Raw genomic sequence first — 14,042 nt, forward strand, 5'->3', positions numbered from 1 at the left:
CAATGGCTTCAGATTACAAGGAAGGAAAGTCTGACTAAACATTAGAAATAACTTCCTGGTGGTTAGAGCTGTTTTGACAGCGGAACGGAGTCCCCTGGGAGGTTGTGGACTCTGGTTCATTGGAGGTTTTTAAGAAGAGGTTGGGTGAGGAATTCTTTAGAGCGGTGATTCCTGCAATTTGGTGGGTTGCCGTGGATTACCTTTCCGGTCCTTTCCAACTCTGCGATTGTAGGATTCTGTGATCCTTTAAAGGATAAGAGCTTGAAAGACCATGCAACAGAGAGGAACTGGGCTCAGAAGCTCTGAGTTCAATTCCTTCCGTTTCATTGTGGAGTGTTAATGGTTTCCTACTTATGCTTATATCATTCTGAAAATGCACAATCTTTCCTTTGTTCGGGTGCTCTCTTCTTCTCACTGCCTAGTAATCAGCAAAACTCAGAACCAATTCAAGCGGCCTGAACATTCGCAAACACACGAGAATGACGCTCCATGTCAGGAAGATCTACAATCAGATGCAAGGAGCTTCTTGGGAGTTCCCCAGACAGGAGCGTCTACTCTCACAGGTGGTCTGCATGCATGCATGCCCCCATGCTCACACATGGCAATATTGCCTTCAGTCTGATGAGCTTCTGCCTAGGCGCATAGGACTTCTTTGGTGGCAAAGGTAGAAGAAGAAGAAGAGTTTGGATTTGATATCCCACTTTATCACTACCTGAAGGAGTCTCAAAACGGCTAACAATCTCCTTTCCCTTCCTCCCCCACAACAAACACTCTGTGAGGTGAGTGGGGCTGAGAGGCTTCAAAGAAGTGTGACTGGCCCAAGGTCACCCAGCAGCTGCATGTGGAGGAGCGGAGACGCGAACCCAGTTCACCAGGTTACGAGTCTACCGCTCTTAACCACTACACCACACTGGCTCACATTTTACTTCTGAATAACCCCTACAGGAATCAGCATCTCTCTTCATGACGATTCACGCGTGTACAAGATTGCACGAATCCACTCGTTGAACCAGGAAGAATGAATAAGGGGTGTACACCACTGAGGGGGGATGACATTCAGGGTGGCGTGACCTGTAAATTTGCATCGGAGTGGAAGTGGAAGGGTACATACACAAACTCAAGTAATCACAGAGCTCCGGCTGCTCCTAGCCATCTACTCTGTGTGTATTGTGGGGGCTCAGGCCTTCCTGGGTCTGAAAGAGGAACCTGTGGGGTGTGGTGGGGTGGGTTGGGGTGTTCTTCTGCATGTCTTTCTTCCCCCTTTGTGGACTTCTCATAAGAACTGGGACTGGGTCAGTGATATCTTTGAGATACCAGAGGCCTGGGACAGATTTGCTGGGATGAATCATAGAATCATAGAGTTGGAAGAGACCACAAGGGCCATCGAGTCCAACCCCCTGCCAAGCAGGAAACACTCACCTTCCCTAATTTTCACTTCCTGCCTTTTGCTCCCATGGGGCCTTTCATTTTGGACCATGAGTTTAGCTGGACCTGTGGAGCCGCAACATTTCCTTAGCCTTGATGAGTGCCACCTCAGGGGGAACTTCCATGTGAGGTCTAACGCCCACACCCTCCCAGGTGTCATCCATGGAAATGGTGGATCTGGAAGTTGGAATGGTGACGTAGAGGCTGGTGCCATCCACGTGGTATGTCTGAGGCTGGAGACAACCCCCGCTGGTCCTTTGCCCAACGATGAAGGCTCTGCCCAGTCTCTTCATGATGAACACAAATTCCTCGGCAGCACCGGCAGTGACAGAGCTGGTGAGGATGACTAGACCTTTATTGGAACCGTATCTCATACCTTCAAGAGGCAAGATAACATGCAGTAGGTTAGTACATTGGTCCCTTTCAACCCTACAATTGGCTCCCCTCCTCCTTGCAGCTATGAAATAAGGGGTAATAAGACCTCAAGGGTTCAAAATCAACAAGAAAAATTGAAATCCTTACTTAATTTGCGTTGGCTGGATCTACACAGCTATAAAAAATCGCTATGGGGGGAAAGTTGTAAAAGCTCACAATGGAAATTATTATTGACTTTCCATTTCAGCTCTACAGCGCCATTTGGTGTCACAGTGTTATAATGCATTTATAATGTTATAATTTGATTAATGTAGTTGAGTCCATAGTGTCTCAATTTTAGAAGTGCCTTATGTGAATCTTGTTTCTGCTTCCAGCAATCCTGAAAAGCAAGTGGCTATTCCTTCTGCTCTACAGATTGCAAATTAAGGCCAAAAAAGTGCAGCTTGATAAAGGCCACACAGACAGCCGGAACAAGGCAACTGCCTGAAGTGAGAGTAACGTCATCCTCAACCCAGACCCCCTGAGGAAGATGCAGGAGGAGATACAAACTGCTCTACCCAGTGGGAACTTTCGGTGCCTTCCCAGGTCCCTCCTGACCTGAGGATTTAGCTCTCCCACCTTCCTCACACTCGGTGGTCTAGCCCCAGTAACACCCCATTTTCAAACATTACAAAAAGTGAGGTGTTAAACACTGTTTCCCCATGTGTTCATTGCGTCCCCCCATTTCTTAATCAGAACTGCTTGACAATGATTCATGCTATCAGCCGTTCTGACATTTCACAAATTACATGCTGTCAGTGGCTTTCTAATATAGGTATCAGGAAATCTATTGGCACCTACAAACCAAAAGTATAATTGCTCTCACCTGCAAGCTGCGAAAGGGTCCACATGTCTCTGGTGGTATCATTGGGTCTGTTGTAGACCTTGTCCAGAAGAACTGGGTGTCCTTCATCAAAGAAATACGAGCACAGAGCTGCTACGGAAGATGTAGAGCCTCCTATATTATATCTAAACAGAGGAGGAAAGCCCAGATCACATAAGGTTCAACCTGAGGGACAAGGCAGACATACTTTCTAAAATGTGCTGCATGGTTTGAAGACACAAATATTCAGTGAAGGGAGGGAATCTGGATCACAGACAGAAGTACTGTTCTTGGGGGACAGGGGGCGGGCTGGTGTGGAGGACTCCCTGGTCCTGAATGGGGTAACTGTGCCCCTGATGGACCAAGTGCGCAGCCTGGGAGTCATTTTGGACTCACAGCTGTCCATGGAGGCGCAGGTCAATTCTGTGTCCAGGGCAGCTGTTTGCCAGCTCTATCTGGTGCGCAGGCTGAGACCCTACCTGCCCGCAGACTCTCTCTCCAGAGTGGTTATTTCCCGCCTGGACTACTGCAATGTGCTCTACGTGGGGCTACCTTTGAAGGTGACTTGGAAACTACAACTAATCCAGAATATAGCAACCAGACTGGTGACTGGGAGCAGCCACCAAAGCCATATAACACTGGTCCTGAAAGACCTACATTGGCTCCCAGTACGTTTCCGAGCACAATTCAAAGTGTTGGTGCTCACCTTTAAAGCCTTAAATGGCCTCTGCCCAGTATACCTGAAGGAACATCTCAACCGCCATCATTCAGCCCAGACACTGAGAAACTCCACCGAGGGTCTTCTTGGTGATTCCCTCACTGCAAGAAGTGAGGTTACAGGGAACCAAGCAGAGGGCTTTCTTGGCAGTGGCGCTCGCCCTGTGGAACACCCTCCCATCAGATGTCAAGGAAATAAACAACTATCTGACTTTTCGAAGACATCTGAAGGCAGCTCTGTTTAGGGAAGTTTTTAATGTTTGATGTTTTATCACTTTATTATTATTATTATATTCTGCTGGGAGCCATCCAGAGTGGCTGGGGAAACCCAGCCAGATGGGCAGAGTATACATAGGTTGTTGTTGTTGTTGTTGTTGTTGTTGTTGTTATCACCATAGGTTCACTGTGAAGGTTCAAAGCTATAGCCTGCTGCCATACAACTGCACACATGACATTTGAAATATTCAGTTGCACCCATGCAAGTGGTTAAGGGGCAAAGAGATTAAATCTGAAGCTTTGAGAAACACCACTTTTACTGTGTATGTTCCATTTTGAAAATTACAATTAATTCCTTAAATTGCTGATCCCCTAAAACATGAAGCCTTTTTACTAGGGATAATTGGGATAGAAGCTCTGAAGAAGCTGACTAATTTTTTATATTTTTACTTTTTTGCGTATGCAGCAACTACAGAATCTTATAAACGCTGAAAAAGGAAGAGATTCCAACCAAACAAGAATGGCTTATAAAATCAATTGATTATGCTGAAATGGCAAAATTGATTGTAAAACGTAACAGATCAACATGACGAATTGTTTATGGAAAATTGGAGGCCTTATTAGACTGTCAAAGTATTTTAGCGATATGAACTAGTGAGCAGGATTCAAGATATAAGCGGCGGGGGGAGGAAATGAGAAGATGGACTTGGGGGTTTAATGCAGCAATTAAGGATAAGAATAAAAATATCCAGGCTGGAGGAGTGGGAAGTCAACAAGAAAAATATAAGTGAGCGATGTATGCGACGTAAATTTGTTATAACCTTAGGAAAAAATCAAATAAAAATTAACATTTAAAGAAAGAAAAGAAAAGTATGATTGATTCCTCGTTGATTTCATCCAGTCCTTGATAATTTTTGGTCTAGCAGTTACCTCAGGTCTATGATTAGCGCATCTGTGTGGGCAATCTTCTCCCAAACGTGTTTCAGAAGCAGCTCAGAGAGTTGAGACAAAAGATCGCAGTCGGCAAACATATCGAACCTCAAGTAGCCCACGTTGTTCTCAAGCACGTTGGTGTGGTAGGAGAACTTCACGAGGTCTTCAAACATTTCGGGAGGAGGGATCTGCCATGGTTTGAAGAACATAGGTTGAAGAACATAGAAGGGCAACGTCAAATGAATGAACGAGGTGGAGATCATGAGCACATCACGGCTCCTAGTCTCATTGAAATTAAGCCAGTTGAGTAGAGTGTAGAACTAGGTCTGGGGAGACCAAGGTTCAAATCTCTACTCAGCCATGATGGCCGGGGCCTGTTTCTTAGCCTGCGTCATTCCTACCTCACATGGTTGTTGTGAGAATGAAATGGTGGGAAGGAGAGAACCATATACACCGCCTTGGGTTCCTTAGAGGAAAGGGGGAATATAAAAAGGACCCCTGATCATTAGGTCCAGTCGTGGCTGACTCTGGGGTTGCAGCCCTCATCTCGCTTTATTGGCCGAGGGAGCTTCCGGGTCATGTGGCCAGCATGACTAAGCCACGTCTGGCGAACCACAGCAGCGCACGGAAGCGCCGTTTACCTTCCCGCCAGAGTGGTACCTATTTATCTACTTGCACTTTGACGTGATTTTGAACTGCTAGGTTGGCAGGAGCAGGGACTGAGCAATGGGAGCTCACCCCATTGTGGGGATTCGAACCGCTGACCTTCTGATGGGCAAGTCCTAGGCTCTGTAGTTTAACCCACAGCACCGCCCGCATCCCAAGGGGGAATATACATGAGAATAAATAAATCTTGTTTCTCTACTGGGTGCCCCTTGTACTCTGAACCTGTCAGACACTATGAAGGGACAGCAACTTCCCTCCTGAGCAGATACAGTGGTACCTCGAGTTACATACCCTTCAGGTTACATATGCTTCAGGTTACAGACTCCGCTAACCTAGAAATAGTGCTTCAGGTTAAGAACTTTGCTTCAGGATGAGAACAGAAATCGTGCTTTGGCGGTGCGGCACTGTATACAGGTACCACTGTATATGCATTTTAATGCGTAAACTTCTCAGTTACAGTAAAAGCATTTCACGCACTCGCAAACCTGGTGTAAGTAGAAATCAGAATTTTAAACGAACGTGTCGGAACCTGCAATAATAATATCTTTAAAATGAACCAGGGCCATCTGTTGAACCTATGAAGGCTGCTTTCCGGTGTTAAAGAACAAACCATGGAGGCAAACATTGGACGTTGTTTTATTAGTGTAGATTACCTGCAGACTCAGGGACTAGACCAGTGGTTCTCAACCTCTGGGTCCCCAGATGTTGTTGGACTACAACTCCCATCATCCCTGACCACTGATCATGCTGGCTAGGAATGATGGGAGTTGTAGTCCAACAACATCTGGGGACCCACAGGTTGAGAACCACTGGACTAGACAGAGGGCCTTCTCGGTAGTGGCGCCCACCCTGTGGAACGCCCTCCCTTCAGATGGCAAAGAAATAAACAACTATCTGACCTTTAGAAGACATCTGAAGGCAACCCTGTTTAGGGAAGTTTTTAATGTTTGATGTTTTTGGGCGGGTTATGTATGTATGTATGTATGTATGTATAAATAAATAAATACAGTCATCATGGGCTGTAGCCTCCGAGAGATGGACCTCCATGATTACCCACAAGACCCTATAGATGATCAGAGGACCCATGTTACTGCATTATCTTCACTTGTGAATAATTATGCATATTTATGGTGCTGGAGGAGACTCTTGAGAGTCCCATGGACTGCAAGAAGATCAAACCTATCCATTCTTAAGGAAATCAGTCCTGAGTGCTCACTGGAAGGACAGATCCTGAAGCTGAGGCTCCAATACTTTGGCCACCTCATGAGAAGAGAAGACTCCCTGGAAAAGACCCTGATGTTGGGAAAGATGGAGGGCACAAGGAGAAGGGGACGACAGAGGATGAGATGGTTGGATAGCGTTCTCGAAGCTACCAGCATGAGTTTGGCCAAACTGCGGGAGGCAGTGGAAGACAGGAGTGCCTGGCGTGCTCTGGTCCATGGGGTCACGAAGGGTTGGACACAACTAAATGACTAAACAACAACAACAAATGACTTTATCAACAAAGAAAGACAGTTTTGCTCAGATACTGCTAACCTTTGCTTCTGGATCTATACTGCCCAAGCCTATCCATGGTACCTTAAATTGCAGCCCACCCTGGGATATGCTTTTAAATAGGCATGCAGATAATTGCAGCAGTTGTATACTTGCCATATGTCAGGAAAATCCCTGACATGTCCTGGTCATCGGGTGCACAAATGGTGTTGGGGGATTTTTGCCGAATTGGCAAAAGGTCAGGGAAAACCCGGATGTATGGCAACGCAGCGGAAAAAGCAGAGGAAACAGCTAAAAAAAAGAGCTTAAAATCATGTTTGGGTTAGTTCTCCCCCCCCCCCCAAAAAAGCTCAAAAATTTGGGTTTGTTCCCAAAAATAAGGTTAACAATTTTGGGGGGTTCCTAAAAAAGTTCAGCGACTTTGCAGGTGTCAGGAATTTTACTTTTTGAAATATGGCAACCCTCAGCAGAGAATCCGTTACACCGGAGAACTGAGACAAGATTGCCATCACTTGCCCTGATATTGCCACATCTTCATTGCAGCTTCTGACTTTTGAACAGAGCATGTGCGGCAATACAGTCTGCGTTTAGAATCTGCAGAGTGCAGGTCATGCAGTCAGAACAGCTGCATGTTCAGAGTGCAGGAGGCTCTGCTCAGAAATTACCGTATTTTTTGCTCTATAAGACTCACTTTTTCCCTCCTAAAAAGTAAGGGGAAATGTGTGTGCGTCTTATGGAGTGAATGCAGGCTGCACAGCTATCCCAGAAGCCAGAACAGCAAGAGGGATTGCTGCTTTCACTGCACAGCGATCCCTCTTGCTGTTCTGGCTTCTGGGATTCAGAATATTTTTTTTCTTGTTTTCCTCCTCCAAAAACTAGGTGCGTCTTGTGGTCTGGTGCGTCTTATAGAGCGAAAAATACGGAATGCTAAATGCATACATCTAGCTTAGCCCTAAATTGTAACTGGGGGATGACACACCCTGAACAACTGGAAGGGCAAAAAACTGATACGGGCAACAATAAAAGTGTCTTTCTTAAAAAAAACACCAAACTGTAGAAAGGGATAGTAAAACTGTGGAGAGAATAGGGCAACTTACTATTTTGCTAGTTATGGTGTTTCAAATGTGCCTTTTATATTTGACTTCACTTAGTCATGCTTTCTTTTGAAATGTTTAAGATAATTTTTTTGTTAACTTTGCTCTGCTAAACGTAGATTCTGCAGTTGACCTCCTCTGTAGCTTTTTTTTATATTTGTTTTGGATAATATTTTAATTTCCTGTTAATTGGGTCTGAATGAATGTTAATTGTATTTAAATGTATACTTTATATTCGACTTTCTTCAGTAACGTTTTATTCTAAATTGTTTTATTTGCTGTTTTAATGTAGGTTGTAAACTGCTTTGAGACCCCCCCTAAAAATATACAGCAGTACAGTGGTACCTCGGGTTACATACGCTTCAGGTTACACACTCCGCTAACCTAGAAATAATGCTTCAGGTTAAGAACTATGTTTCAGGATAAGAACAGAAATCGGGCTCTGGCGGCGCGGCGGCAGCAGGAGGCCCCATTAGTTAAAGTGGTGCTTCAGGTTAAGAACAGTTTCAGGTTAAGTACGGACCTCTGGAACGAATTAAGTACTTAACCCTAGGTACCACTGTATAGAAATGAAATGAATAATAATAATAATAATAATAGTAATACACATGATTTGCCGCTGATCCTCTATAATGTGGCAGGGTAGCAGAAATTTCAGTGATGCCATAGGATGACAAAGTAAACACATACACACACGTTTGCCACATTTCCCAGCAGGGCCGGCCCACACATGAGGCAGGGTGAAGCAGTCACCTTGGGTGGCAGAAACCAAAGAGGTAGCTTACCTGCATGGGCATGATACCTGGGATGTGGTCCTTTGAATGCTCAGGGATGTGGGTGACCTTGAGGTGCCTATCTCCAGAGAGAGCGTTTAGGTTAGCGTTCATTTTCTCAGCCAGTTCCACCTCACAGTTGACATTTCTGTAGGCTGCTTGCTCAGCAAGCTTGGCTGCCACTGTAGCCCCAATATCGACAAAGGCATAGTTGTCAGCCACCAGTTTGCCCACGGTTTGCAGCACACTGGGCAACCTGGCGCGCAAGGCAATGATTTTCTGGGCGGAAGCCAAGGCCTCTGGAGCCTGTGCGGTGACATGGGGCTCCACGCCAGACAAGCTCCACACTTTGCCAGTGACTGGACTGAGCACCACTTGGCTGGGGATCGATGCGTACAACGGGCTGCTGCCTATGTGGTAATTACCAGCCGAAAGCGAGCCCCCGACAGTGGGCTCCCCGATTACTGTGGCACGATGGAGGTCCTTCAAAGAGCGAGTGAGGGCTTCGGCAGCCGAGCCACTCATGTGGCTAATTAGGATATAGACATCCTTAGCCGAGCCGTAACGTTTGCCGGTCACCTCGGGCAAAGTCCACACCTCGGTACTTTGGGAGGTGCTGCGGTCGAAAACTGTGTACAGGTGTCGCTGAGGAGCGGCGTCAAAGAAGTAGGAGCAAAAAATGGGCACTCCGTTGGAGTAACTGCCTGTGTTGTAGCGCATGTCGACGACAATAGCTTCCGTTCCCACCAACTTGTCCCAAACCATGTGCAGCACCTGTGGCCCAATAGCCTTCACCGTCTCCGCCTCAGCCATCATGTCAAAACGCAGGTACCCCACGTTGCCTGGCAACACCTCCACCTTGAAAAGAGCCTCGATGAGGTAAGCCAGTTCCTCGGCAGTGGGCATCTTGTCGGGAGAGTGCTCCTCTGGAGGCGGCGCCACGTGGCTGTGGAAGATGTGCAGCTGATGATCCCCAGAGGTTTCTTGAAGGTCGCTGGTCAGCTGAGAAGCGAGAGTCTCAAAGTCCACGACTGAGCGATATCCGCCTTTGGCCAGCTTGGAATGGAGGGCGCCACTGATCCTGGTGGCCATTTCCGGTATGGCATAGTGGGCCTCCAGCAACTGCCTTACTTCCTCGACAAGTACTCCCATGCCGTTGTGGAACGCCAGTATTTCCTGTGCCCTTTTAAGAGCGTCATCAGCCAACACGATGGCATCGGGAACCACCCCGCCACCCAGCCAACACTCACCGTGGTTGTCGATAAAAGAGACGACCGGTACGTTGATCAAAAGGCTGCAATCTGCTCCTTCACTGAGCTGCAAAATGCAGAAGGTGTGCGAGTGGGTCAAGATACCTGCTGTAATCTCGCCAACCAGGGTGGCACGGCCGAGGGACTGCATGAGGTAAGCAAACTCCTCGGCGGCTGTGGCCGTGTGGTGGCTTGTGAGCAGGTAGACGCCCCGCCGAGCTCCGTAGGGCTTGCCTAGCATTTCAGCCCTGCTGCTGTGGTCCTGGGACTGGTTTGTGCGCCTGTCATAGGTGGTGAAGAAATGCACAGCGCCAGCGGAAGGGTCTTGGAAGTAGGAGAGCAACACCGGCACAGCGGTTGAGGAGGGGCCTCCGATGTTGTACCGTAGGTCCATGATCAAATTGTCTGTGGCTTCCAGGGGCTCCCAGACTTGACGAACAAGGTAGGGCCCTAGCTTGACCAGCACCGTAGCATCTGCAAACTCATCGAAGCGCATGTAGCCCACATTGCCTGGCAGTACCGACACCTTGAACACGGTATTTACCAGGGCGTGCATGAGTTGCTCGTCGTTAGGTAGGTCGGTAGCCATGGCAACCTGCTCCTCGGCGGGCACAGCTGCAAATTCGCCCGGGGTGGCAGCCCGCAAGAATAGGCGCGGGTCTTCCGACGCAGTGTGCAGTTCGGCGTTGAGCTTGGAAGCCAGCTCAGTTGCCGATAGGACGGAAGAGTGGTCGAAAGCGGAGAGGTGCGTTAGCAGGGTGGGGACTCGGTCTACCACAGAATAGTTGTCCTTCAGGATACCCATCAAGAGGTTGATACTGCCAGGGATAGCTTTGCGTAGCGAAATGATGCCCAGGGCTTTCTCCAAAGCTTGCTCTGATGAGGCAGCTACGCATGGCTCCACGCCACCGATTTCCCAGCTTTGCCCATTTCCACTCAAGGGACTCACAGAGCAGGATAGGGGAATTGTCATGTAGAATGGGGAAGCCCCAATCTGCAACTTTTGGATGCTCAAGGAGCCCCCGGCTGACTTCTCCCCCACTATGATAGCCCTGTGCATTTGTTTGAGGATATAGGCCACATCTTCCGCCACCCCTGTGGTGTGCTGGCTTATCAACAAAACAACGTCCTTATCCTTGCTGTATCTCACACCCAGCACCTTCGGCAAAGTCCAGATTTCCATGGTCGTATTGGACGGCCGGTTGTATATGGTGTCCACATGCAGGACCCTGTCCTCGTTGTACAAGTAAGAGATAATGAACGGGATGCCGGAAACCTGCCCTCCGGTGCTGTAACGCAGGTCGAGGACCAGAGCTGACGTCTCCATCAAGGTTTTCCACACCTTTTCTACCAGGAACGCCCCAATCTGCTCCACAGCATCCTGACCGATGATGGAGTCGATCCTTAGGTAGCCTACGTCGCCCTCCAGCACCTCGGACTTCACTGTGTGTTGGATGAGACTTAAGAGCTGCTCCGAGGTCAGAGAAATCTCTGCTGCTTGCTTGGGGGCAACAGGAGCGGAGGGCTCATAAGAAATCACCAGCCGCGGGTCGTTAAGGGCTCCTTGAACCCCAGCTGTCAGAACAGTCGCCAAAAGTTTGGGATCGGAAATGTCCCAGAACTCGCCGCCCTTGACGGCTTGCTCGATGGCTTCTTGCATCCCCACTAGGTTTTCGGGAAAGCAATAATTATCCAGCAGAAGCTTTGCCATATCCAGCACCAGGGTGGACTGGAGGACGCCCTCAGTACAGCCGCCGCAACACATCAGGGCCACCCACAGCAGGAGACGTTCCCCGATCATTTTCTTTGGTCGGGATAGTGCAAAGTGAAATGTGCCGCAAGAGAAATCCAAACCAATTGCAGTCCGGGAGGATCTTAGCTTTATGCCTGCGCTCTCTGTGAATCAGTGCTGTACAGCCAAGTATTACATTTGGAGAGCATGGAATATCCTTTAACTAGCCCTTAAATCTGGCTCTAACCCCTTAATCTCATTAAACTGGAGGGCATCAGACAAAGGCCACACAAAGTGCAGCTTCATCGTGCAACAATCCCTCTTACAAAACGGCCTTTAAGGAGCTTTAGGAAGCCGAGAGAAGCGCTTAGATCGGGGTTTCCAAATGGTAGTCTGTGGAACGCCAGTGGTCATTCAGGTGGGGCGTGGCAGGTGTGTGAGAAACACTTAAAATCTGAATGGCAATAAAATTCAACGTAAGGAACAAAAGGATCAATCAAGAGTAACTGAATATCACACAGCACCTACAGCACATTGCAACTGCTACAACAGGCAGAAAAATCATTGAGTGGTCTGCCGAGAACCCCAGTAATTTCCAAGTGGTCCATGGGCAACTCTTTTAGGAGACTCTCGTGGGAAAGTGACTACATTTGAGCTTGTTTAATGTTTATTATGTTTTTGTATATGCTGGAAGCTGCCCAGAGTGGCTGGGGCAACCCAGTTGGATGGGCAGGGTATAAATATTATTACTATTACTATTACTATTACTATTATTATTATTATTGTTATTGTTATTGTTATTATTATTATTGAATAGTACATCCTTTTTTCATTGGAGAAATGTTGGAGGGTATGGCAGTTTCTTTTGCTGGACCAATGATAGCTTACCAATCCTCCAGTTTACATTCTGTTTGCATTTGGTGTTTTGGATTTTTCCAACACTGAATATTTGCATTGCAATTCCCTCCCCGTCAAGTACGAATACATTTGCTGTTAGTGTTACTGACCATTCTCAGGACTGCACTTTTACTATGTCTGCTCACCAGAGTGTTGCTAAATCTGAGGCGACTTTAATCTTCACAATTTGTCGTCAATTAGGATTTACTTGTAATACCAGCGCAGAACATATGGCCACTGCTTCCGGACAAGAGAAACTCAACCCGACAGACTGAAATAGAATGTGTGTGTTATTTCTTAGGCTGCATTCTATTGTGCTGCTTAGAGATTGAAAGAGGATCAGTCTAGACTTTATCCCTTTCAAATTTGCCGGTCTACGCAGTTTCCATGAGGATAAAATGTGAGTGCCAATTTACAGATTTTATAGAGTTAGGGTGAGACAGTTTCAATTTCCTCATCATCCTGGGGAAAAAGTGACAAGAGGGGTGCCGCAGGATTCTGTCCTGGGCCCGTTGTTCTTCAACATCTTTATAACTGACTTGGATAAAGGAATTGAGGGGATGCTCATCCAATGTGCAGATGAAACCAAATTGGGAAGGATAGCTAATGCCTTAGAAGACGGGATTGGGATTCAAGATGACCGTCACAGATTGGAGAAATGGGCCAAAACTAACAAAAGGAATTCCAATAGGGACCAATGTCAGGTTCTGCACTTAGGCAGGAAGAACCAGCTGCAAAAATACAAGATGGGGGACACTTGGCTTTCTGGTAAAGGGTAAAGGGACCCCTGACCATTAGGTCCAGTCACGGATGACTCTGGGGTTGTGGCACTCACCTCGCTTTACTGGCTGAGGGAGCCGGCGTACAGCTTCCGGGTCATGTGGCCAGCATGACTAAGCCACTTCTGGCAAACCAGAGCAGCACATGGAAACGCCGTTTACCTTCCCGCAGGAGTGGTACCTATTTATCTACTTGCACTTTGATGTGCTTTCAAACTGCTAGGTTGGCAGGAGCAGGGACTGAGCAACGGGAACTCACCCCGTTGCGGGGATTCGAACCGCCGACCTTCTGATTGGCAAGCTCCAGGCTCTGTGGTTTAGACTACAGTGCCACCCGTGTCCCTGGCTTGTTGGTAGTACATTCATATACTACCCTTTTTCTCCAAGGCCACGGGGTCTTGGTAGAACACAAGCTTAACACGAGTCCACAGTGTGATGCAGCAGCAGAAGAAAAAAAGCGAATGCTATTCTAGGCTGCTTCAACAGAAGTATAGTGTCCAGGTCAAATAATATTCCTGCTCTATTCTGCCTTGGTCAGACCATACCTGGAATACCGTGTCCAATTCTGGGCACTGCAATTTAAGAAGGATGTTGACAAACTGGAACATGCGCAGAGGAGGGTGACCAAGATGATCAAGAGTCTGGAAACCAAGCCTTGTGAGGAACGGTTGAGGGAGCTGGGTATGTTTAGCCTGGAAAAGAGGAGACTGAGAGGAGATATGATCGCCATCTTCAAATATCTCAAGGGCTGTCACATGGAAGATAGAACAATCTGTGTTTTCTCCTGCTGTGGAAGGTAGGACCGAATGGATGGATTCAAATTACAAGA

General features: G+C 47.4%; 1 protein-coding gene across 1 annotated transcript; it reads right to left on the reverse strand.

The window, feature by feature from the left end:
* Positions 1 to 1,414: 1,414 nt before the first annotated feature.
* Positions 1,415 to 11,710, reverse strand: RBP3 (retinol binding protein 3). The gene is made up of 4 exons (XM_083443923.1): positions 8,568 to 11,710; positions 4,526 to 4,716; positions 2,666 to 2,808; positions 1,415 to 1,801 (listed from the first exon to the last, which is right to left on the reverse strand). Exons 1-4 carry the CDS (start codon positions 11,604 to 11,606, stop codon positions 1,482 to 1,484), a joined length of 3,693 nt encoding a protein of 1,230 aa, XP_083300049.1. The 5' UTR covers positions 11,607 to 11,710; the 3' UTR covers positions 1,415 to 1,481.
* Between the last annotated feature and the right edge of the window lie 2,332 nt (positions 11,711 to 14,042).

The sequence above is a fragment of the Podarcis tiliguerta genome (genome assembly GCF_965153285.1).
Source record: "Podarcis tiliguerta genome assembly, chromosome: 5".
NCBI classification, from domain to species: domain Eukaryota; kingdom Metazoa; phylum Chordata; class Lepidosauria; order Squamata; family Lacertidae; genus Podarcis; species Podarcis tiliguerta.